The sequence below is a fragment of the Centrocercus urophasianus genome, unplaced genomic scaffold, assembly GCF_019232065.1.
Source record: "Centrocercus urophasianus isolate 14NV4802_14NV808 unplaced genomic scaffold, USGS_Curo_1.0 seq_32, whole genome shotgun sequence".
NCBI lineage: Eukaryota > Metazoa > Chordata > Aves > Galliformes > Phasianidae > Centrocercus > Centrocercus urophasianus.
Window position 1 is genome coordinate 7,209,321 of NW_024884889.1, and position 25,357 is coordinate 7,234,677.

Genomic DNA, 25,357 nt, shown 5'->3' on the forward strand with positions numbered 1-25,357 from the left:
ATCATTTTAAAATACAGTTACTGAACAGGTACGAAAGACCAAACTTTAGTTTATTTGTGTAAAATGTCTGTCTGTAATAGAGCACATTGTTTCAAATCATTCACTGCTTAGCTTATTTTTCAAGAGATATCCTCTGAGAGTTACCTCTTGCAGTAAATTAGAAGAGCTGGCCTACAAAATAAATGTAACTGGCACTGTTAGAATAAGAAAGGCAATGATAACCAAGAAGAAACCTTGAATTTTATTAATAGGGAGATTCCGAATGGGATTAGTCCTAGTGAAACACGAAGATGGTGTTAAATATTGTGTTGTATATTACTCTTAAAGCTAAGATTGAGTTTAGAGTAGCTGCTCCATCAGTCAAAATCTTATATGAGTGTTGAATACTGAAAAGAAAATCACTTGTGCTAAAATAACGATAAACTTTGTCACGGAAGTTGTCCATTTTATTTTGACAGGAACAGACCTGTAAAGATGTTTATGTGGTGGTCGGCTGTTTTACTTCTTGGATGCATTTTGCTGGGAGCAGATGGATGGCCAGCCAAGGAAGGATATGACATCAGGCCCTATCAGCCCCTCGTAAGGTTACGCCACAAGGTACTGATTACTCTCTAGCACTTCTGACTTTTGTTCCATGGTCAAGGGTTAAAATATGCACCAGCTCTGTCTTTTTTTACTTATTGGAGTGATGTTTAGAAAGTAACCTTTTCGCTATCATTGTCTGCTGAAATCTAGACTTGATTTGACAAGTAAACAGGAGCTGTTTGTATCTGAAACCCCAGAAGCTTTTCAAATATAGTGAGCTAAGCTCTACTCTAGTTTCAGAAGCTAGAGATTGCATTTATCAACAGATCAACAGCTCTGAGAGAACCAGAAGGGCTGTCTCCTAACGTGACTGTTATCATCTGCTAAAGGCAAAGACTCGTTCCAGGACCAACTGGATTTCAGACCTTGCAGCACTGGGAGAGCTGCAGGCTGTAATATCCAATTAACTTGTTGGTTACTGCTTGGCATGGTGGTCACAGGACCAATTTCAAGGGGACTTTAAAGCCTGTGATCAGGACAACAAAGAAGAGTAAAAACTTTTTTCCCTTTTCTTTTGATTTTGAGGTTACAGCTAGAAAGTCCAAATTATTGCTGGAAATGTTAGGTGTTAATTTCTATTAATGTTTTGAGATGTGGCTAGTTTAATTTCTAAATACGTTTTATAAAATACCAAGATATTTCTTGGTCCTAGGTTTGGAAAAACAATTCTGTATCATGTGATTCTATCTCAGCATATAAGGAATAATTGAAGCCATTGATATCTGCTCAAACAAGATATCTGCCCATTAGTGAATTATTGCATATGATGTGTGTTAAATATGGAGTTTTGTAACACATGGAAAATAAAATACAAACACTTGTAATTCATTGTAAAATTTTGCATATCCTCTTGGGAATCTTGTTCCATCAGAATAAAGACATCAGGTACCAGACCCCATACAAGGAAATATGTATTATTTGCTTAACCACACAGAAGTCTTTGCACTGAATAGTTTGCAAAATCAGAGACTTTATCAGTTTATTTTCATCTGCCAGGATTAAACAAAGTAAAACAAAACAGAGCAATAAAGAACTTCGAAATGTAGAAGAAATGAGAGGCTTGTAGTGTGTATGGAATGAACTGTGAGAGACGTAAGGAAAAAAAGAATTTGAAAAGAATCAAGAACAGGATATGAGATACAGCAAACATCATTTCTAAGATTCAGACAATCTCTGGCATGAATATTAGGTTGTTTGTGGAACTAGTAGAATGTTACTATTTCTCAATAATACTTCTGATCCCCTGAAAACACTTGAAACAAGCATTAGAAGATTAATACTGGGGTGGGTCACATACATACACACATATGTATGTGGACATGTATATATACACACACACGATTTATATTTTTCCTCTGTTTTTCATTTCTTACTAGTTTATTAATCATATGTTTTTGAAAACTATACACAAAATGAAAAAGTAAGCGTACATAAAGAATGGAAGCAAATGACATCCTGTAAATGTAATGTAAATTTTTAGAGTAAAGCTTAAAGGATAAGAGAAGAAATTATAGAGGAGAATTCAAAAGAGGAAAAAACAATGAAAATGTCAGGTCATGCTTTTGAAAAACAAGGAAAATCTGGGCTTTCATTTTTTTCCTAGGCAGTATGTTCAGATGAAGAAAATGGTTTAGGATGGTTCAGCTTTTGATATTAGGGATACAAGCTAGATTACAACAACTAGGAAAGCAGAATGTTTCTAAAGTCAATTTTTAAAAACAGTTCTGGCACAGACACACGTACTCAAAATATGTAAACAGTAACCATTGAGGAAACTTTCTTCTTCAATCAAGCATTTTGTATTTCAAATGCTTAGGTTGTTATGCAAGCAAAAGACTTATTACAAATAGAAGATGATGAATATCAGCAGTCATACTTGCTTTGATCAGGTGATGTGTATGCAAGTTTATGAGCGTGTGGATTAAAAAAGATGAATAAACAGTTTTGTGCTAGTACAGGAGAATTTATTTTGGATGGTAGTCAGACCATAGCAGCTCTAAACATCATACTGCAGGGAAAACAATCCTCTTGTTTATCTGTCAAGATAATACTTAGGTATTATCTTGGAAAAACAGTTGTGTTCATGATGATAGCAGGTGTTCATGTAATAAAGGTTTTGTTGTTTTAAAAGGGATTGTGAAGAAGTTTGGCTCCTTGTGCACAAAAATTACGAGTAAATATTTAGTCTGAATGAATTATAGTCTGGCAGGAAAAACTTCAAAACTAGGAAAAACCTCCATGCATAAGGAAAAATATGCAGAGCACTGGCACAGGCTGCCCAGGAAGGCTGGGGAGTCTCCTAGGAGATCTTCAGAAGCTGCCTGGACAGGACAGGGTGACTTCCAGGAGTCATTTATTTGGAAATCAAACTGGGACTCAAGAGCATCAGCCATGCTGGAAATAGACTGCAAGTATTTTTTTTCTCAGCGACTGGACATTTGTCCCAGTTCTGCCTCTTTTTTGTGGTATAATCTATTGCCATTGTCTCGGACTTGGATGGAGAAAGACTATTACTGAACACTCCTGGGAATTTTATTTCCAGTCACCTTCAAACTGCCATTGTTTTCATTTACGTAGTTATTCAGGAAAATATCAGATTATGTGTGAATTTCACGTGCATTTCTTGTCAAGCCAGCTAATCCTCTGTGCTTCATTAATCAAAGCACTGAAAAAGTTTGTAAGGGACTTCTCATTTGGGATTCTTTTTACCCTGCTGCTGAGGGTATTGTGAGCAATTTGTTAACACTTAGGTTCCCACCTGAAATCGTTAGAAAGTATTCCTAGCATTCTAATGAGTTTTATTCTTGTGATTTGCATGGCTCTTACTAAGAGAGCAATATTTATGCAGCTCCTTCAGTGAAAGAATGTATACTGTGAATTTTCAGGTACAAACAGGAAGAAGGCAGCCAACAGAGCACTGACTGCCAGTTTCTGATTCATTGCTGGAGACTAAGAAATATGGGATATAGTCTGTACATTCATATTTATATTCCAGGGCATTCCAAGTCCCCATATGTAATGCATACAGCCCTCCCCCCCAACATATCTGGCACATACAGCCACATGAATACACATCAGATATGGTGTATCAGGAGAATCAGTAATAATAACAACAGTGCCTAACAGTATATGATATCATTATGGGCATGGAACTGTTTGTTTCTTGTCTCAAGAAACAACCTCTGAAGATGGCTTGTTTTGCCATGATCAGCTGAATACCTTTTATTTAGGCCTGATTGTGATTTGGGGAATTCAGGCTAGACAGGGTTATAATGCCTAATTAAGAGCAAGCATTCGCTTGGGAGAGTGGGCAGGGTAGGTGGAGCAAAGCTCAGGTGAATTAAAGGAGGGAGGAAAGGAATCATGATGTTCAGAATTTGGTCTGTGCTTGTGGCAAGGTGAGTGCTTTATTATGGAAGAGCTGGGGTTTTTATTGTTTTCCAAAATGACCAGGTGGGTAGAGAGGATACAACACAAGGGATGTGCTTTGTTTTTAACATTTAACAAATGTCTCCTTCATAGATGCCTTTTAGAACTGATTTTGCTGCATTGGTCAGAACTCTTCCAGCCCTGGACTTATTTTGTCTTGTTTAGCTGAAGTTTTAATGGGATCAAAGCCAGATGCACAGAGATCAGTATTTTCTCTGTAATTTTTCTAGATTACAGTATTACTTTTAAACCCTGTGAAAAACCTGCCTCTTTCCCTTTTAGTCTCTCCCTCTTACAGTCAGTTTGCTGTTAGCCTGTTCACCCCTGGTTCTCAGTAACTGAGGCCTGAATAAATCTAAACTAAGTCCAGTTTAGAGATCCTTGGGAAATAATGATTTTTTTAATGAAACAAAGTAAGAAAAAAACATGTAATGTCTTAAGCAGGCTCCCTCGTTTTGCTGAAGAGGAATTTAAATGTATGAGTACAAGGCATGGAATACATTTTTTACACTTAGCTTTTTTGCTCAAAGGCTGTGAAATATTCTCCCTCGATTAATAGCGCATTCTGTGCTACAGTGAAACACATGTAAAATTCAGACAGACCAAGAAGGGAATGGGAAGAAAGTAGTACTTGAGGATTCAACAGTAATCTGAGCTTTTCTTGTGTGGTCTGGTCCCCAGACAACTGGAGGTTTATAGTTCATAGTGTTTATCTGGAAATGCTGTTTGCCTGCAGGCTCTGAGAAGTCATAAAACTTGATCCTCTAAAATCCGCTGTCCTAGAGAGGGGGGAGTGCAGGGGGAAATCCTTTGCAGTGAGATGCAGCACTGAATGCTGAAGACTGAGAACAGAGCTTCTCTTGAGCGTGTCACTGCTGCTCCCACTTCTAAGGTAACCAGAGAATTCTCTTCCTCCTGAGGCTCCCTAAATGTAATGGCTATTATGCAAATTCCAGGATTTCACTTAAATAACAAGACTTGCTCAACCCCCCCGCCCTGGGGGTTTAACTATGGTAAAGAAGTCTAAAGAAAATTATCATTTTTAATTTTGCTTTTTGTAGGGAGATTGAATTACATTCTATTCTACTTTTTCCTGTGGCTACTAGCATTTAAAAAGCATGGCAGTTTTTGTTTTGTTTTGTTTAAATTCTCATTAGTATCATTGTATATTAATAAGCTGATATCAAGTAAACATATTTTCTATCTCTTTTTACACACTCAAAGAATTTTTATTGCAAGTCTTAGGAATGTTACTTACAAGATCTTGCTGTGAAATTTGTTCTACATTGCTTCTTCCAAAACATCTTTCCCTGGGAGGGGAAAAAGGAATGTTGAAGGCTGGCTTTTAAGCAAGCGTGAAGTTCTTTCTCCTAGCTGTCTGCTGATGCTTCCTTCCATTGCTAACTCGTTAGCAACACCATCTAGCAGCAAGGTTTTTAGTCAAGAAGTCTCTGGGGTTAGCAAGGGAGAGAAGGCACATCTTTTCCATTGTACTCTCTTGCTACATTTTTCTTGCGTGTTGCCAATACAAAGATCACCATTGTGGAAGCAATTAATCTCACCCTACTGTTTCGAAGGGTGATGAGATCCACATGCATCACCTAGCTTTTAATTAATGTTACCTTTTTAATTTGGTGTGTCAGCATGGAAGTAAAGAATGAAGAAAAAAAAAAAAAAAACCAACCAAAAAAGTAGAGGTATGTGACAGTGATGTAGTTATCCACTGAAGTTGACCTCGTTATATTGCTGTCCAGGAAGAGGAGTTCCAGTTAGCCTCTGACTGGATAAGGCAATGATGTTTGGGAGTTGGTACAACCACAATCTGTATCTCATATCAGCTGCTGCAGCTGTGCTATGAGCTACAAATTCAGATTCTTGATAGCTGTATGTTTTCATTTTCTATTACCATGTTAGATCATCATCACAAATTCCTGTCACAGTAGCAACAGAAAGCTGGAAGAGATTTGTTATATATAAAAATTGAGATGCTTTGCTCCTGATCAAATTCGTACCACTTGAATTTCTAAGATCCAGGAGGCTGAATACTTGAAGTGAATACTGCTACAGAAATTTAAGAGGTCTAACTCTTTTCTATGCCTTCCTTGCCAACTCTTAATCTTTTTATTATAAACTGGACTGCGTACAATTTTAAATCATACATTTTTTTTTTCTGTCACACAAACTTTGTATTTTGTTCTGTCTTGCAGTTTCTTCTCATTTTTCCCCAAGAGCTTAATAACTATTTTAATAGCCTAGAAGATGATGATACATGTAGACTTGTATCATCTTTATTAACCTTTATCATCTTTGTTCATTAAAATGGAAGTCATGCCCTGTAGGATAGACAGTACTTATAAAGTGAAAAGGAGTATGCAAAATCAATGTAAAAATATTAAGTAATGATGAACGTAGTATATAATGATGACAAGTGCACTAAGTTTCACTGGTGCGCAGACAAACTGGAATGTTTTGTAAACTGAATAATTATCCACTTAGTTTGTTTCCTCTTGACCTTTCTAATTCGCTACCTGAATTCTGTTGGTAGAGGACTGATGTACTTTAAACATTTATTTTAAATACCAGTTTACATCTGTACAGCCTTATATTCTTAATTCAGTAAATGTAGCATTGATGGATAGCAAAAATTCTTTTGTAAGAAAACTATTAATTGTGTTATATTTTAGTATAAAATTAAGGTGCAATAACCATTTTAAATGGGCTCCAGCTAGACTGACCAAATACTAGACTTTGCATCTGTCTATATTTTATATATATTCTAAAATATCCCTGATACTTCCTTTCAGTCCTTTACTTTTTGTGATGGAAAAATAATTCAGCAAAGAAAGATTCTTTCAATACTGAAAAATGCTTAACTAATTGGTCTGGCTTAGCACTTCTTTATTCAAGGGTAAATTTGTCCCATTTTTTAATAACTACCTTTATAAGTAAGCTTATTTTCAGTTACGGATTTCATTGTATCAGAACAAAGCCAAATAGCACCTTGTGATAATCATGTACTCCAGCTAGCAAGTACTTCATTTGAAAATGCTTGGATTTTGTTCCAAGTGTTTTCCTTTCTTGCAGTCCTAGCAATACAAGTATAGTTATCTCAGATCTTGAAACTTCATGACTATTTCACTGTTTTGTCTTGAATTCAAATAATATTAGCTGTCCTTTTGCCCCACTCCAAATTTCAGTAACTCTTGTAATATTTCTTAATAGGAGTATTCTATTACATTGCACCTTAACATTTTGGGTTTTTTAGTTGTTTTCCTCACTAGCAGTAGGATTCTGTGTCATAGAATGTGAAATGAGTTGTAAGGCACTCCAGAAAAATGACAAAGTTGTAGAAATGCCTCAACACTGTGTCTTTGAAAACAGTTTGATGATGGACTTGGAATTTGATTATGAATATGGTATGATCTGAGTAATAACTTTAGAAATGCTTGCAAGATCTCAGTTCATAAATTAAGCCTATTTTTTTGTCTGTGTCTGGCCATATTAAAGATCAGGATTTCAGCCCCACCCTAATTCATTCAGGCCACCTCCATAGATGGCAGAAGTTGTTATGATCCAAGGATGAGCCTTAATATGGCTATATTAGGCCATGACTAACGATAAAATGGAGAAACAATTTCCTGATCATCTGGAATCCTCCATGTAGTGATATTGATTCAGGATTGCTGAATCAATGGGGGGAATGAAAGTCGAGTTAAGGAAAGAATAATTGATGTAGAATAAAAGCCTTTATTAAGATCTCATAAAAAGTGTCACAAAGGGTTCTGGCTTGAGTGTTTTTCGTTGTGCAGCCTTTCTCCTCTCTTTCTATTTGTATGCGCAGAGGATTAATCAGTGACATAACATAGTAAAACATTCTTTCAAAGATTCTGCTTTCCTCTGAAGTACTTCATTAAATTTATCTAGTTCCAGACTGTAAATACTTGTCTTTTGTTCTTTTCTTCCTAGTAATATCCAGTATTCTAGAAGAGTCAAGGTAGACATCATTATAGTGTAATCATGCTTCTGTCACAGTGAAATGGTCTAGACAATTTTCTAACTTAAAGTATATTTGTTTATACTGGCAGATATAAATATATAAAGCCATTTATTAAGGTACAAATATTTAACAACAATTATTATATTTACTATTATTATTTTACATGCATCATTACTCAAAGTATAGTTCAGAAAACAGTGTTTTTCTAAGTAATTTGATAACAGCCATGCACTAATAAATCCCCACAGAAAACTATTCTCCTACTTATAATTTCAGATCTAGGTTTTTAATCAATTTGAGCATTGTACTGGCTTTGAACAGTGGTAATTTTTCTGAGAACAGGGTATGCAGCCTTATCATATATCAGCTATAATTTGGATAAAACCATATGCTAGGACATTTGGGTTTTTTTGCTTTTGTAGCATGGACTGTTGTTATCTCACTATTGAATTGCTATTGAGCAATTCAAGTTAGGCAGTCTATCTGTCCTTCTCATGAAATATCACTGTCTTTAACAAGTAGTAAGAGTACTTGTTGCAATATGAGATACTGCTCCACCATTTATTTTCATAGAATCATAGAATGACCTGGGTTGAAAAGGACCACAATGATCATCTAGTTTCAACCCCCCTGCTATGTGCAGCGCTGCCAATCACCAGACCAGGCTGCCCAGAGCCACATCCAGTCTTGCCTTGAATGCCTCCAGGGATGGAGCATCCACAACCTCCTTGGGCAACCTCTTCCAGTGTGTCACCACCCTCTGTGTGAAAAACTTCCTACTAATATCCAACCTAAACCTCCCCTGTCTCAGTTTTAGGGTTCTCTTATCCTTGTCCTGTCACTGAACATCCTTGTAAAGAGCTGTTCCCCCTCGTGTTTGTATGCTCCCTGTGGAAGGCCACAGTGAGGTCTCCCTGGAGCTTTCTCTTTTCCCAGATCCCTCGACCTTTCCTCATAGCAGAGATGATCCAGTTGTTAATCCTCCGAACAGTCCATCCTTCAAATCCATACCTCTCTAATTTAGAGAGCAGGATGTGATTAGGGATGATGTCAAAGGCTTTGCAGAAGTCCAGGTAGATGACATCCATCGCCCTTTCCCTGTCCACCAGTGCTGTCACTCCATCATAGAAGGCCACCAGATTGGTCAGGCACTATCTGCCCTTGGTGAAGCCATGCTGACTGTCTCGGATCTCCTCTTTATCTTGTATGTGCTTTATAATAGCTTCTAAGAGGATCTGCTCCATGATCTTCCCAGGCACAGAGATGAGGCTCACTGGCCTGTAGTTCCCCAAGGTCGTCCTTTCTCTCTTTCTTAAAAATGGGAGCAATGTTTCCCTTTTTCCAATCACCAGGGTCTTCACTGGACAGCCATGATTTTTCAAGTATAATGGAGAGTGGCTCAGCAACCACATCTGCCATCTCTCTCAGAACCCTAGGATGGATATTATCTGGCCTCATGGAGTTATATATATTCAATTTCATGAGGACATCTCAGACTTGTTCCACTGTTACAGTGGGATGGAATCCACTCCTCTCACCTGCACCTAGAGGTTCAGGGTCCTGGCTGACATGGGAAGAAGCCTGATCACCAGATCAGCTTTAATTTTTTTACCACAAGCACCCTCCCTAACACTTCTCACCTCCCAGTGCATCAGCCCTACTCTCCAGGACTGCTGCTCACTCATGCCTTCAGGGAACTGCAGTGCTCCACCAGAGGGCCTCACTTCATGTAAGACCAGTCAGTCTGCACACAGTCAAACTCTTGTGCAGTCCTGACAGCTACCCCAAAACCCTCAAGCTGCACTCACCTAAACCAGGATGTCCCTACTCATGTCTTGCTGCAAGCCGGGATGGCCATGGATGTCACTTCCGTGGCAGCATCTCGGTGGCAGGGTGGGAAGGGTCCAGGTTGAAGGAGTAAACATATAGGGTGTGGGATGCACAATGGATGCAAGATTAAGTTAAGGGCAAAGGCAGGAAGAAGGATTTGGAGCAGTCATGAGTGGAGCTGGGAGTTTGACTTTGTGGTCCTCGTGAGTCCCTTCCAACTCGCGATGTTCTGTGATTCTGTGACGTGTCATTTTTATTCTTTTGTAGTTACTATTGGCATTGCATAGATAATCCAAGCTTAGGACATTTTATTTGTTTATCTTAACTTCTTCTGGGATAAATATCAGGTGAATTTTACATCTGTCGCTGCGCTCAATTTCCTTCAACTAAGAATTATGAGCTTTCAGTTGACTTTCAGTTCCGGATTTCATTTTCAAACAAGCAAACAAACACAACCCATGCTGACTTTATTTGTCTTTCTAATAAGGGAGTTGGATGTTTGTATGCCCTTTAAAAACTTTGATGGTTTTGGTAGCTCTGTTTGGGCCTGATGCACAAAGACAGTGGAGAGTATAGTGAGGCCTTAATGAAAAGATTTGCTGCTTGTATCTGTGTTGGTTGTGTCAATATGGCTATGCCTAAATGCTTTTAAGAACAGCAAAGATTAAAGATTTAAACATCAAATTTAAAACAAGTATCTCCCAAACTTTGATACTTTGATAGCTAAAAAATTGTTGCTGTTTGAAAGTGACGCGAGAAATGAGCAAGAAATGATCGTTTCACTTGAGCTGTCTTTTTAGCATTTTGATATTAAACATTTATTTAATGTTTATTTTATCAAATAACTTTTTTTTTCTTTTTTTTTTTTTTTTTGCACTTGAATTCTCCGAATAAGAATATATTAGCAAAATATTAATTTGAACTATAGCAGTTTTACTCCTTATACTGCTTCCCATGAAAACAAACCAAACCAAATTTACTGGCCATTTGTTTAAGGCATAACCTATAATTGTGGGTACACAACCTTGAATAAACAATCTATAATTGTAATTTCTAAGGTGCTATACAGTTTGATACTTTTCTGAGACATCAGCAGACTCTCCTCTAGAGTGGTTGATGGAAATGCTGTTGGGTTTTATTACTCTTTTCTAGACGTTGTGCTTGTACGTGAGTGCAAATAATAAAGAACTAATATTATGTTATTTAATAGAAGTTATTAAATTCTCTTTGTTTATCCAAGTATCAGTAATAGGTTGGGATCGGGGAGCTGAAATAGTTGCTTTGCTATGTTGGTTTTTTTTTTTTTTTTTTTTTTTTTTTTTTAAAAAAAAATTTTAATTTAAAAATTATTCAGTGGAAAAAAGTACTGTCTTAATTCTGTCTTCTGGTTTCCTATATGGATATCTCTGTTAAAATGAACATATTCCTAAAATAGATAGTTTTATGTTTTATGGGCAGATGCAGCTGATTTATATTCATATCACAAACTTCTTTTTTTCCTTTGCAACACTACCTTATCTGCCCTTGTAAAGTGAATAGTAGAAACAGTGTACTGTTAGAAAATTCTCAACGCGTTGCTTTAATCAATAATGGTAGACAGACTACAATTCTTACCCAAAATTATGTCCTAACATGGACTAAATATTACTTGTGTTCCTGGATTGTAAGAAAGTAATTGATGTTGATGCCAATGTATCTGTTCTCTCTAATTGTCATTCTTTCTGCAGACATTCTTCTATCTAGACAAAATTTTGCAGGGAGGAAAGATAAGATCTGAATGAGCCTCAGACAGGCTGAATAATAAAATGCAACACACATCATGTCCTTTTTAGAAAATTACACTTTAGAAAATTACACTTAAAAACCATCTATGAGATTTTAAAAAATGAGCAGAGGTTTTAGGCAAATTACTCCCATTAATGTCAATGGGAATTGTACAGCTAAAATCCATCTGTGTGGGTTTTTGAGGGAAAAAATAGCACTATATTGTAATGAATTATAATACTTTTCCACAACTGTGAGAGTACCTGCAGTTTTAGAAACTCACATGTGAGAGAAGGTTATGCAGTATTCATACTGGCCCTTAGGATTTCCAGTAACGATTTGGTATACTAAAATATTGCTTTTTGGAGATCTCTCTGCCTCTTTGTTTATGCAAATCTGGAGCATCCTTAGATAATTCCAAAATGAATATATACAGTAAATGCTATTTTATTAAGGAAGATAAGTCTAGTTGTGTGTGTATATATTGTATGTAACATTCCACAAAGGGAGACCAGAACACTTTCCTGTGAGGAGAGACAGGAAGAATCAGGACTGTTCAACCTGGAGAAGAGGGAGCTCAGGGAGTATCTGTTACTGTCTATGAATACCTGAAGGCAGAGTAGAAGGAAGACTGAGCCAGACTCTTTTAAGTGGTGCCTAATGGCAAGAGGCTGTGGGCACAAACTGGACCATGAGGCTATGGACACAAACTGAACATTTGCAAGCACTCCTGTGCTGTGCAGTTAATGAACCCCAGGCATTGGCTGCCCAGAGTGGCTGTGAAGTCTCCCCTTTGGAGAACTCCAAAAAGTACCTGGGCATGGTCTTGTGCTATTCTTTACATGTTTCAATGAACTATACCTCTTCCACTAATTAAATCTTGCACTAAGTATTTTAATGATTAAAGCATCGTAAAAAGAACCAACGCTACATCTAAAATTAGAATATAATTTTTTTTTATTTTTCTCTCTCACGTACTATGAAATTGCTTAGAATTGAACATGGGTTTGACAGCAAGGTAAGAAGTGATCCTACTAATGACCAGAAACCATATTTTTGTTATATTTTTGTAATAGGGAGCTGCCTAACAAGTTGTGCTTGCTGTATGCTGGCTTTCTGCTTGCAGTGACTGTGCTAAATAGTTTCTGTGACTTTCATTTCAAGCTTATTGTAATTTCTTGTAATTAAACTCGTTGTATTAATATAAGCTAATATGTAGTTTTTGTTCAACTACGTGAGCTTGCGTATGTTACAGGAACACAGTAAAAATGTATTATCTTGGTAGTATCTCCCTCTGAAATATTGTATTTCATAGCAATTAAATTTCTTAAATGTTAAAAAAAAAAAAGTAATAAAAAGTAACATGTAGTAGAAAAGTACCTCCATGGCAAGACTGTTATGAGAGATGAGACAGCAGTATTTTTCTGCATTTTAGCTAGGTTTTATAATATGACTAGTGATACATTTTCATTACAAAATGTTAATCAAGCATTAGATTTATGCTTCTGCTTTCCTCAGTTTTCTGTAATTAGTGTTTCATATTTATCAAATTATTTTAATTTCTCTCTCCTATCAAGGATGGTCCACCATATGTTTTAGACTATCTTGCACTTTGTTTAGGAATTCAATTAATCAGTTATTTCTTAAAATACTGTCAGTAGGGAAAAGAGGACTTGGCCTGAGTTTTGCAAAACAGCAAAGAAGGCTCCTCTGCTTTATCACTTATGTGCTGTGACACACACCTAAACCCTGGGCAGATGTCTCTGGCAGGCAGATGAGTGATGGTATAGATGCAGTGTAAGCATGTAGTTTGCTTTATAAGTGCAGAATTAACTGGAGTTCAATGTCCTGCTGCATGCAACAACCATGGTTTATTAATATCCATTCTTTTCAGAAAGGGGAAAAACAAACAAACAAAAAAAACCCAACCAGAAAGAACACCAAATGTACCTGAACGAAGCTAAGAAACTACTGTTTCAAATGTGGTATAGGGGATTCTATTACTTCCAGAATATTATCTACCTGTACGGATAAGCTCTGGTTTTTTATCTTCTCTTGAATAACTGTCATTTAATGTCCCTTTGACTATCCTATTCTACTCCCCCTGTTGGCAATACAGAGGCTTTTTTAAAAATAAAATTTGACATAATGCCAAAATAATTTACAGGACATCATATCTGATCAGTGACGTTCATTGTCAAAATCTCAAAATGTTTTAAGAGAAACTGATGTTATTCATGTTTTGAGACAAAGAGAGAATAAAAAAGTGCCTTTTCTTGTGCTTTTTTTTAACCTTAATAGAGCATTTGTCTATCTTTAAGACACTTTTTTTTTTCCCTTTAACATATCCTAGTTTGATATATACTGCAAGTACCTTATAAGTTATGATTTGCTAGAATAGCAATGTGTGGAGCCATCCATCCTTGGTCTTTTTAGTTCTGCTGTGGTTGTGGTTGATGGTTTTTCAGCTTTCATTCACTGTGCTTTGAAAAGTTTGTGTCGTATTCAGTTTGTTGGGCTCATAAGAAAGGCTTATTTACAAATCTAGTGTGTTATGCATTGAAACATTTCATCAAACTGACACAGTATGACGCAAAATAAAATGATGCAAAGCCATGCAACTCATCTGATTTTGTTAGATTTTGGCTCTGATACATTGAAGCAGATGCAAAATACCTAGATGCAAGATGTCTACTTACGGGTGTCTTATAACAGTAGATCATAATATAAGACTATGGTTCATGTAATCATTCTGTTGTTATTTGAATATTAAATACATTGTTCATTCCCATAGTAATGCCTTCTATTGATTTCGTTGGAAGCTGTAACAGGTACAGAGGACACAATAACATTATAATGTTATTTGATAGAGCAAATTCTCAGCTTCAGAGCACTTTCTTTTTTTGTTTTGCAACGCAGTCGCTGCCATTAGTGCATTTGTGTGGATGAGCTGATAGAGATACTTTTAATTTTATGGTGTATCTTTGCATGGCTGTTTGCAACGCGGCTTGTCGTTCACATCACTGCCCTCGCTACTGAAATGCACTGCTTCTAATGGAATACATGGAACAATTTTTTTGATTTTAGGGACAATGAACACCAACTCCCTAGCACATAGCAAAAATGCAAGTGAAAATTGATGATTGTTTGCTTACCTCTCTCATATTTTTCCTTTCATTAAGGAAGAGTTCAGTGTACGTCAAACCTTTACTTCCTAAGTGATGGTTGCTTATAACATTTGTTCAGTAACATAAATCATTGATTCTTAATGGCTTTCTGTATGTTAATCCACATTCTCATTTCTTTTAATAACCATTAAGAGTGATTTGTATCTTATTCACCTTCAGTATAAGTTTTACTTCAGTATTTTCTTCGCTGTGTTTCCAGTTGCAGAGGCTGTCACGATGGCAGGCCTTTCCTGGTCAGAGGGTTCATTTTTGTAATTCAGAGATGCTCTTCTACCTGTTCTAATCACTGGTTAGCTGCCAAGTAACTTCAGGTTTACAGGCTTCTCCTCCTGTCTGTTATGCTCTTGGCTGCTGCCAAGGGTCTTGGTAGCAGAAGCTGTGTTGCGCTGGGGCTGTTCTGTGATCTGCTAGCAAAGGCTGTCTTAGTAAATGGAGTCTTTCGAGAAAATGAAGCCATACAATGTTGCTCAATAATCTCCAGCTGACATAAAAATAACGACAATAAACAAAGTATGAAATTTAAAGAAAATGAACAAAAGCCGTTTTTGACTAATGCATTCTTTCCTAGATTTTTTTTTAAAGGAATCACATAGATACTAGGTGATTTTACTAAAAAAAATACATTTTTTTTTTCATTTTAAACTTTCATCCTAATATCCTTTTTTAACCTCCCAACTTTGCCCAACTTGCTGCGTTCTTTTCTCTTTTTGGTATTCTTTCCCTCCTTCTTTGAAATCAGGATTCTTGGGATTGCTTTCCTACAAGGCTACAGTGTTTTTGTAATCAGTGCCTGGATTAGCCTTCAGAATCTGCTTATTGTAGACTGAGCAGCAGACACAGGCTTTGCAGCTTTGTTGGAAAAAAACATCCCATTCTTTATAATTACGACTGAAAGAATGGAGGAAGCATAAATTAAGACCAGTCAGGCTCATGGGGTGACAAAGTGTCCTCTGAGCCCATACGCTGCAGTGTCTGAATGCTAACATAACTCTGACTTCTTGCCACATTTTTTTTTCTTTTTAAATAAGTCCATCTTGCTGAACAAGAATAAGATTCCTCTGAGTTCCTCTGGCTTGTTAGAGCAAAGTCTGAGCTTTGCTCCATGACCTCTGAAAAGACAGAAAATGAAAAGGAAAATATTCTCCTTTGTGAAGACTAAAAGGAAGAACTGGCTAGATCGTTTTAACCAAATGCTGACGAGAGATTAAAAAGAAATGTCAGAGGAGTTAAGCATTGCCAAACCTGGGATGACATGAGAATCTGTACTTTAGATTTACCTTAAAATTTAGGCTGTAATCAAGGAATACCATTTACTGTATTCAGGAAACATTAGACGTGTTTGTGAAAAAGCTTTAAAATCAGGTAGCTCACATTTTATAGTCAATAAAAACAGAAGTATGTGTGCTTTTCTTTCTTTCTTTTCTTTAAATCTGACCAATGCATTTCATGTAGACATGGAATGTTTCGAAGATGTGCTTTTCAGATAGGTGCAGGTTTTGACCCACTTTGTTGTTATAAAACAACATGAGAAAAAGAAAAACACGCATTGATGTAGATTTGCAGGATTGGGTTGAAAGGAGCATTGCCATATTGTTTTAGAACAGGAAATTAGATTCCTTTACTGTTCAGTTTAATGCTGTGTCAACGGTCTCCCCCCTCCTGGCTGGAGGCAGAGCTCCTCTATTTGTTATCTCTATTCTTATAGCTTTTGCCGTGTCCCACAACAACTGGAGCAGTCACCATTTTGAAGAAGTTCACCTTGGTAGTTGATCTGTCTTGTAATTCTTTTACACATGCTTGAAGTGCAGCAGTGGGTTTTTTATGTCATTTCTTCATATCCCTAGTCATGAAGGTAACGCCACAAGGCAATACGCGACAGTCTTACTGTTCCACTGGACCTTCTTTGTCTACTTTCTCCTCCTCCTCTTCTGTGCTAAATAAGGTGACATTCATTTCATTTTTCATCCTCTTATAGGAGCAACTGAAATTGATTACAGTGCCTCCTGTGATTGGCCAGGTTGGTCAGTTTCGATGCTCTTAATCTCCTATTCAGCTCAGAGTCTGACTTGTTCGCTTAAGAGGAGGTCTCGTTGACATTGAAGTTGGACTTGTTCTGTTTGGAGGGTGTCTTGTTCAGTTTGGAAGGCGTCATGCTCGGATGGAAGGCATCTCATTCATTTTGTAGGGTATCTTGTTCAGATTGGAGATTCTGGTTCTCGGATTGGAGATTCACTCTATGATTGGAGACTGTCCTCAGCTCAGAGACTCTCTCGCTCAGTTTGGAGGTTCTGTTTCTCAGCGAGAATACTTTCTGGAATTGAAGATTCTTTCTCTCAGTCTCAGTCAGGACTCTCTCCTGGAGGCTCTCTCTTTTGGTTTGGAGACTCTGTTTCTCAATTTCAGAGACTCTCTCACTCTCTGGGAGATTACTGAATGAGGGCCAGTAAGCATAAGTCAGGCCCTAAATCATTTGTGCGTCCTCAGATCTGCCTGAGCTGCAACATCGGTCTCAAATATCTGCTTAGGCTCCCAGGATTTTGCAGGTGTTCAAGTTCCATGACACCGGGGATGTCCATCTCCATAAAGTCTCTCCAAGTGCTTCCACACTCCCTGCCACTCAGTATTCTCTGGCTTTGAGGAAGGCTTCCTCAAAATATGATAAATGAAGATACCAGTGAAGACTGGCATCATGGTTATCGGATGAGCATTAAAAAACCGCATAAATGATTCAAAGGAGAGACTGGGAGACTGTTTAAAAACCACAAGTTCTGTAGAATTAGCAACTCCCTCTGGAGTTGTATGCCACATTGTATGCAGATACCAGGTAAGTATTTCTGTCAGTGTTTTCAGTTGAATTATATGTACTTCTAGCTCTATAGAACAGAGTGGCAAACTTAACTAAGTCTTGGTATGTTCTGAGAAAAAGTGATAGAATGCATTCCCTTGAAGAGCAGTTTTACAAGAAAAAGCTTTTTTTTTTTTTTCTTTTTACAATAGCGAGATAGCAGCATACAGAAGTTTACAAATATCCCACAATATTGGCAGTACACCTGAACTTTCAAGGTAGTGTTTCCAATTATGGGACCCTGGAGTAGAGATAAACTTTCTAATGGAGCTCTCTGAGAGCAGAGAAAGATGCATTTTAAAGGTCGAAAAGCGGCCTATGCCCTCATTCTCCACCAAGAATGTCAGTGGTCTGTGGGTTGGTTTCAGACCAGTTCCATGACAAGTGGGGTGAGGGGACCCACGCCCAGGGAAAGGGATAAGGGAAAAAAGGGGAAAAAGGTAGAGATACGGGGCTAAAAGCAAAACAGCGGCAACAATCTGAGGAGAAACAAACTAATTTACTAAATAAGATATCGAATACAAGATAACACACTATAATACGATATTAGAACTGAAGCTAATAAATCAAATTAAGTGAGAGTGTCTGAAGGCCTTTCCGTAGTTTCATACGTATAATCTCAGCATGTTTAAGGCACAGTAAAGCTGATACTTCACCCTAATGATAGATCTTTGGAGCTTATAGATTAAATAAAATAGGGCAATTAGGCCTGGATAGTAATCACTACATTCACTTTGTTACCAATAGTTTATATAATATTAAAGATACTACTTAGAAATTGCAGTAATAGCAAAAATAAATGTCTCCTTGTTCTGTCAAAATAATTAAAATAAATGTATCCCATAATTGAAAAACAAAACCAAAACGTTTAGCATATTCCCAACACCATTTTCCTGGTACAAATTTATAAAGAAGAAAGTATTTGAAGAGTGTTTTGCAGTATACAATATAGAGAACATCTTCTTGAGCAATTATTGTGTAAAATTTTGGGGATAGATTGCTGCCTTAAGTTCACATTGCTTTTTCTTGTACTGTTGTAACAGAAATGCTAAGTCAGTGCTTGAACCAGTGGTAGAGAACCTGGTGGGAAGGCAGAGCCAACCCAGGAGAGCTCAGGTGTGTGGAATGTAGCTGTGTGACTGGAAGGGGTGGAGCCAGGATTCACCCTTTCCCAGATCTCATTTAAGGGTTGGCAGTGGAGGTGAGGATATTTCACTGGAGTTGCCTGCGTACATATGAGGTCTTCTGAAAGTGAGTAGTTTCTTTCCTTTGTTTTTGCGCCTATAGCTGTTGCATTTGAAGAAGTTTTCACTTTCTGCAGCCTAGGACTTTGTTACGCTGCTGTCATTGCTGCACTTTCTATTGCATTACAGTCATTGAATACAACTAGTTCAGTATTTTTAATACTGAACGTGCAGCAAAGCTTGTTTATTTTTGGCATGATCCAACAGGGCAGATTACCCAGCCCCCAGCTATATAAAGTTCATAACTAAGTTCATAAGATTTTGTAATGCACAAAGGCATGGGAACTTTATCTCAAAAGATCTCAATTTATCACCACAAACCACCATCGTTGTATATTGTGATTAATAAAGTAACTGTGTATATAGTAACTTGTTATTCATAAATATAACCCAGAAGCATGTATATCTGGCAAATACTACTAATTAGGAGTAGCAGCAATTAGGATCAGTAGGAAGGCAATTAGACATAGTAAAATAAGTAATACAGCAACTAGTATAGAGTTAAAGGTTCAACCAACCTATCAAAATGCTACAGCAGTGAACATAGATGTATACTGCAGGTTCCAAACTTACAGGAGGTACAGTTACAATAGGGTATACGTATCTATATTGTACGTATTATGTGCATTTATGAATATTCATAAAATCAGCTGTACCAAATGTATCAAACCAATTGCAGAAGGGGGGTCTAGGCCAAAGTGGACTCAAAGAAATCCTACTAAGAAAACTGATCACAGAGGGACTGATCTCGCAGAGTCTAAAACTGATTTCAGAGGAACTTCTAGAGATAGATTGAGAAAGGCCTCAAAGTAAAGGACAAAGCCTCACTTCAAAGATGATACGGCAGCCAGTCTGTGGAGCATTGCAGAGCTGATGTTGCAATATCACGGAGTTAACCCAGTGTTCCAGTGAAAATTCCATCTGTTTGTGGAGAAAAAAATAATAATAGAAATGAGCACATGCAGCACAGGAAATTTCTCAGAGAGGAAATCTCCAGTTTGGATCGAAATCAGACCCTTTTTGTAGCACTGAGACATTAAAGGGTATAGGATACCTCTGTATCTCTACAACAAGCTCTCTGAAACTCCTTGAAAGGAGGTTGTGGCGAAGCTAGTGTTGGTCTCTTTTCTTAGATAACAGAGAAGGGATGAGAAGGAACAGCCTCAAGTTGTGCTAGGGAAGATACAAGTTGGATGTTAGGAAGAAATTCTCTAAAAGAGTGGTCATGCATTGAAACAGGCTACCAAGGGAGGTGGTGAAGTCACTGTCTCTGGAGGTGTTCAAGAATTGCGTGGATGTGATGCTGAGGAATGTGGTTAGTGGACAATATTGGTGGTAGGTGGATGACTGGACTGGATGATCTTAGAGTTCTTTTCCAACCTCAATGATTCTATGATCACTTCAGGAAACCAATAGCTGCAGTTAGTTTTGGTCTTCCTCTTAAGACATCCAATAGATGATTGTCTCTTATTTTCTTTTCTTTAAACTAAACTTTCTCACATCAATACTCACTTTTTCAGGCCTTCCCAGGCTATTTTTCACCTTCTGAGGTCATAAGTTTTTCCTATGATGCTTGTTTCATTTTCACCAGTAGTATCTTCAGAACATCTCTGACCCTCTGGTGTCCATATGCACTTCAGGGATGTCCTTGGTTCCCTTGCTGACTCCATAGGATGAAGGCTGAGCTGCCAGGACTGCATTTCCCAGGCTGGCAAACATTTCTCTTGTCAGTGTCCTGCAGCCATTTTGTCAGTTGGGGTGAAACTTTATAATTCTGATAACAGTTAAACTCTGCTTCTGGGGTTCTGGACAGCCCCTCCTTAGCTCATGGAATCATCTAGGCATATGGTCACCTAGACACCCAGCTAGTTCAACCAGTTGATTGACCAGAAGGCAGATCTAACTTCAGAGCAACATCACATTGGAAAGGGTCTTAGCCAGGTGAATTCTGAATGTCTCCAAAGATAGATGTAGTGTAACAGAGACTGCGTGATCTCTCTGGGTAGTGTGTTCTGGTGCTCAATCACTGTCATTGTGAAACATATCAGGGGATTTTAAAAGCAGGCAGTAGAATAATCTTTCTGCAGTACAGCTGAACAGGAAGGAGGATGAACTAGACTGAGTTCTTTTGAACTTGTGTGTCTTTGATTTACGTGCTAACTGTAACTTAAAATAATACATTTTTTCTTTTAATTGCAGCAGGAAAAGAATCAGGAGAGCTCAAGAAGTGAAGGTAAGTGCCAATTGTTTTCAAAATGTGCTCATTCTTGTAACTATTAAAAAAATCATTCATTTTTAGTAATAACAAAACATATATATATGATTGCTAAGTGTTTGGTATTTGAAATGGCAAAAATATATCCAGGAAGGTGGGATAAAATGTTCTAAGGAGCCATATTTAAATAACTTTGATAGAGGGAAAAATAAGGCTGACTGCTATGTTCTATATGAGATTTATTCCGTCTTCGTAGTGTATTTGTGAACTAGATTGTGAAAGCTTGGTATATTTTAATGACACATTGGTACAGTCACTTTAGCTTTTCATTCTGCTCATCTGTAATTGTATGTGATTACAATTTATTCACAAATGAATCGCATCCTTAGTGGGATGCCTTACAAAAGTAGTCACCTGTGTTTTTTGCCTAAGTCTCTTTATACTTTCACTACATTTTATTTTGTGCACTACACAAAAAAGAATATCTGGGTTAAAGAAACAGCCTCGTATCAATAAAACAGAATGTTCCAAAACCCAGATGTGTCTTTCATGTGTCTTTCTAGTATAACGTTTGTTAAGAAAGAGAACACCCAAGTCGCTTTGTTAGAAGTTTGTTTTGCAAATAATGAAAGGTGAAATTTCTGTCACACGCGGAGAATGTTGTCTTGATATTGTAGGTGCTTATAGAGGTAGGTTGTGAAGTGCTTTGAAGATGAAAACAAAGGGAGGGTAGAAAAGAAAAGAATACCATACTAAAGGTTCCTGAGAGAGAGTTAAGTGACAAACTAGCCTAATTCTTTTATTACATAAGAAAAAAGTGTATAATCGCATCACCTGTGTTAGCTGTTATTAATTCACTGGCCATTAGTCTCTATTTCCTCGCTTTTCTTCACATTGAGGCTACACACAGACATCTAAAGGGAAGGCCAAATATGGTGATTGTGTGGAGTGGTGTCGTGTTTTTCTCGGTCATATAATTTATATCATCTCAAGGACCGTAAGTCCTTCTTTTAAAGAATGTTCACAGTATGATGAACCAAAAAGAAAATTTTAATTTTAAATAGCATCTGAACTAAGTTTTCTTTTCTGAAGTAATTGGGTGAATTACCTTGAGATTTTGTGAGTGTACCCATGATACATTGTTCAAAAACCTAATTTTATGATTTAACATAAGTTATATAAAAAGGTGATGAAAACTGAGATTAGATCACAGAAATGAGAGATTTGTTAAATTTGAGGAATTGCAAGCTTTAAATCTATACTTATAAAGAAAGGTGACTTTTTATGGACATTTGTGATTACAAAGTTGTATCATCATCCTGTTTGATTGGTTTTCCTCCTACTCTGTCTAGGTGTATGGTCATTATGGGGAGGAACAGTTAAAATTAGGAGCCAACCATGAGCTGGTTAGGAGTGCTCATCGTGTTCATTAGCTGTTAACTAATCAAATAAACATTTCTTAGTATTGCTAGCAACTGCAGCCAAAGCAAATTATCAAACTATTTTAACTATTTTAAGAGAGATGTTCATTATCTCCCAGTAGGCAGTGAGTTTGGTACTCAGATGCACAAAATTTGTTGTGATTTATATCTGTAACATCTCTTGAGTAAAGTTTTGATCAACTGAACTTCCTGTATGCTGTGCATGCAACCTAAGCTGACCAATCAACATGGAAGATCTCAGTGGTCTGGAAGAATTACCAAGTATTCGTAGGCACACGGGGCAGGCTTTAGAAAAATGGTCCCACTTTTTCACATACAGAGTTACAGAATTGTGGAGGTTAGAAGAGACCTCTGGAGATCATCTAGTCCAACCCCCTGCTAAAGCAGGTTCCCTAGTGTAGGTTGCAAAGCTTTTTCCTTGTGCTCTCTGTATTTTGCAGCTACTAAATACAGTAAATGGACAAAATGCTTTTTGCAGGTCCTTAAATCTTCTGAAACTTTGAAATTGAATGTCGTCATCTTAATTTGGAGGACAATAGCAGCTCATGCTAAACAGGCTAGCCTAATGAAACTCTGGAGGCTCTCGTGTGCCTTGTAACTTCCATGTAAATCCATGTTCTAGTATCTAATTGTAATTCAATACTTCTTTGGGACTGTATTTTTTAGAAGATGAGGATATTGTAGCAGAATTCAAGGATCAATATATTAGTAATGGGCATTATTTAAAGTAATAGATGAAGTAAAATATGTCTCATTTCTATTTATGTTTTTCTAATGATGCTGTTATTACTTTGCAGTGCTTGGTTTTTGTCTTGTCGTTTTTCTGACCCAATTGTTTTTCCCATCTGTTACTTCTGCTGTCAACCACTAAGTCATCCACACCAAAACAGAAGCCAGTACTCAAACATGCCCTATTCTGACACTGATCTAATCTCTCTGTGATCTGTGATATTCTTTCCCTTTCTGCAACATATAACAGAAGATTCTATACACTGTTTAAGGAAGAAAGAAACACTGCTTTTACATAAAATAATACAGCACACATTTTAAATTTAATTGTGTGATGGCAAACTTCATTGTACTTCTGAGAGTTTTCTTTGTGTTAAAATAGTTATCATCAGGATAAAACACAAGCCTTCTGTTCAGTAACAATAGTGTGAACAAGGTAGGCTGATTTTAAAAAAGATTACTTAACCATGTAAGAAGATGAAATATTTTACAGCATATGAATTTTTAAACATTTTAACTGTATTTATTTATTTCATAGTTATGTTTAACATAAGCACTTGAAATTTAGAGGTAGAGAGTGTTTTGTATAACCTGCTGTGCATTCAAATTTTGAATACTTAGATAATGCTTGTTTATTTAGCATTTGTTAATAAATACTAAAAATATTTTAATTATTGGTTTGGTTCTCCAAAAGCACCTCTTTAACTTGAAAGAAATAACAGAGCACAGAATCACCTTGCTCGTTTGGAATCACAATTTGTCCTTACTTCCCTTTTCCAAACTTAACGCCTGCACACAAATTAATATCATTTTATTTCACACCCACAGTAGATGATAAAATAGATAATTTCAGGATAAATAGGGAATATGTCCAGCAATATTACAAAGCATGTATGTAAGCAGTGTGCAGAATAGTATTCTTAGCTTATGCTTAGCTTTGGAGAATTTTAAATACTTAGAATAGAATATATTGCTATCTTTAATGTAGAAATCACAAGAATCAGAAAGTTGACTGATGACACTTCTCAATTTTTTTCCAAACTTCAAAGTCATCTCAATCATTTTTAGGAGAAAGCACGGAGTCACATTTACAGTACGCTGTCACAAAATAATTCACTTAACTAGTGATGGTTTGGATGATCAGTGGAAAAATTTGGTCCCCATTACTTTGAATTATTGTACAAAAGTGTGTAGGTTTAAAAACTGTGTATTAATTTCAGAATAGCAAAGCAGTGTGTGATATATATGTATATATATATAAAATAATATCCAAACCATGCAATAACAACAAAACCACTGAAAAACCTCCAAAATAATTTTGAAATCAGACTGAGAGTATGGTCATCAGTTTTGTAATATTGTGTCAGGTATCATATCACTGTACCACTTGTCTATCTTTGCCCATTCATTTTAGCAACATCAAGAACAGTTACTGAAAGATATACGCTTTTTTCCAGGAAAGATCTAGAATGCAAACACAGGGTCATAATAATAATAATTTGCAAATGATCATGGTGGGAAGGTTGGGATTCTGGCCTTTAATGTCCCTTCCAACACAGACCTTGATTCCAACACAGACCTTATGATTCTGTGACATATGTATGTAGATGATTCCAATGATATTAACTTATATGGTTTTACTTTGTTTTAGATGTGCTTTAGGGGGCTACTTGTGCAAAATGCTGTTAAAATTTTTGCTAGCAATTATTGATCTGAGTTTTGAACATCATTAACATCCAAAACTGAGCAGGAGAATATTGACTGACCACAACTATAACCCAGAGCTTTCAGTTATATTAAATCCCTCTAACTTTATGCTTACTTTAATAATATGAGTATGAAATCATTATTGACTGATCGGTTGAAAACAATTTATTACTTTATTATAATGAACATATTGCCCTGCTTTTCAGATATTTACAGATATCTTTTATGATCATTAGCTACCAGAAAATAAAGAGATACCGCATGGGCATTGCTCTCCCATCTTACTGGTAGTTTGCTCCTTAAAAGGTAACACAACACACCTGCACAGCACTTACAGCTTTGTCTGGGTTTCCATATTAGTACTGTAGTCTTTTTTTCTATA

At 36.8% G+C, this 25,357-nt stretch overlaps 1 protein-coding gene across 4 annotated transcripts in view; it reads left to right on the top strand.

Moving 5' to 3' along the window:
* The first annotated feature begins 474 nt into the window (after nt 1–474).
* FSTL5 (follistatin like 5) overlaps nt 475–25,357 on the top strand; it is a 213,612-nt gene continuing 188,729 nt past the window's right edge. For 2 of the 4 annotated variants that reach the window (XM_042829773.1, XM_042829772.1), the window contains exons 1-2: nt 475–597; nt 21,085–21,115. In XM_042829773.1, the coding sequence (XP_042685707.1) occupies nt 475–597; nt 21,085–21,115 (154 nt within the window). Of the gene's footprint in view, nt 598–21,081; nt 21,116–25,357 lie in introns of all 4 variants that reach the window. The other 2 variants (XM_042829771.1, XM_042829774.1) reach the window with 2 other exon arrangements.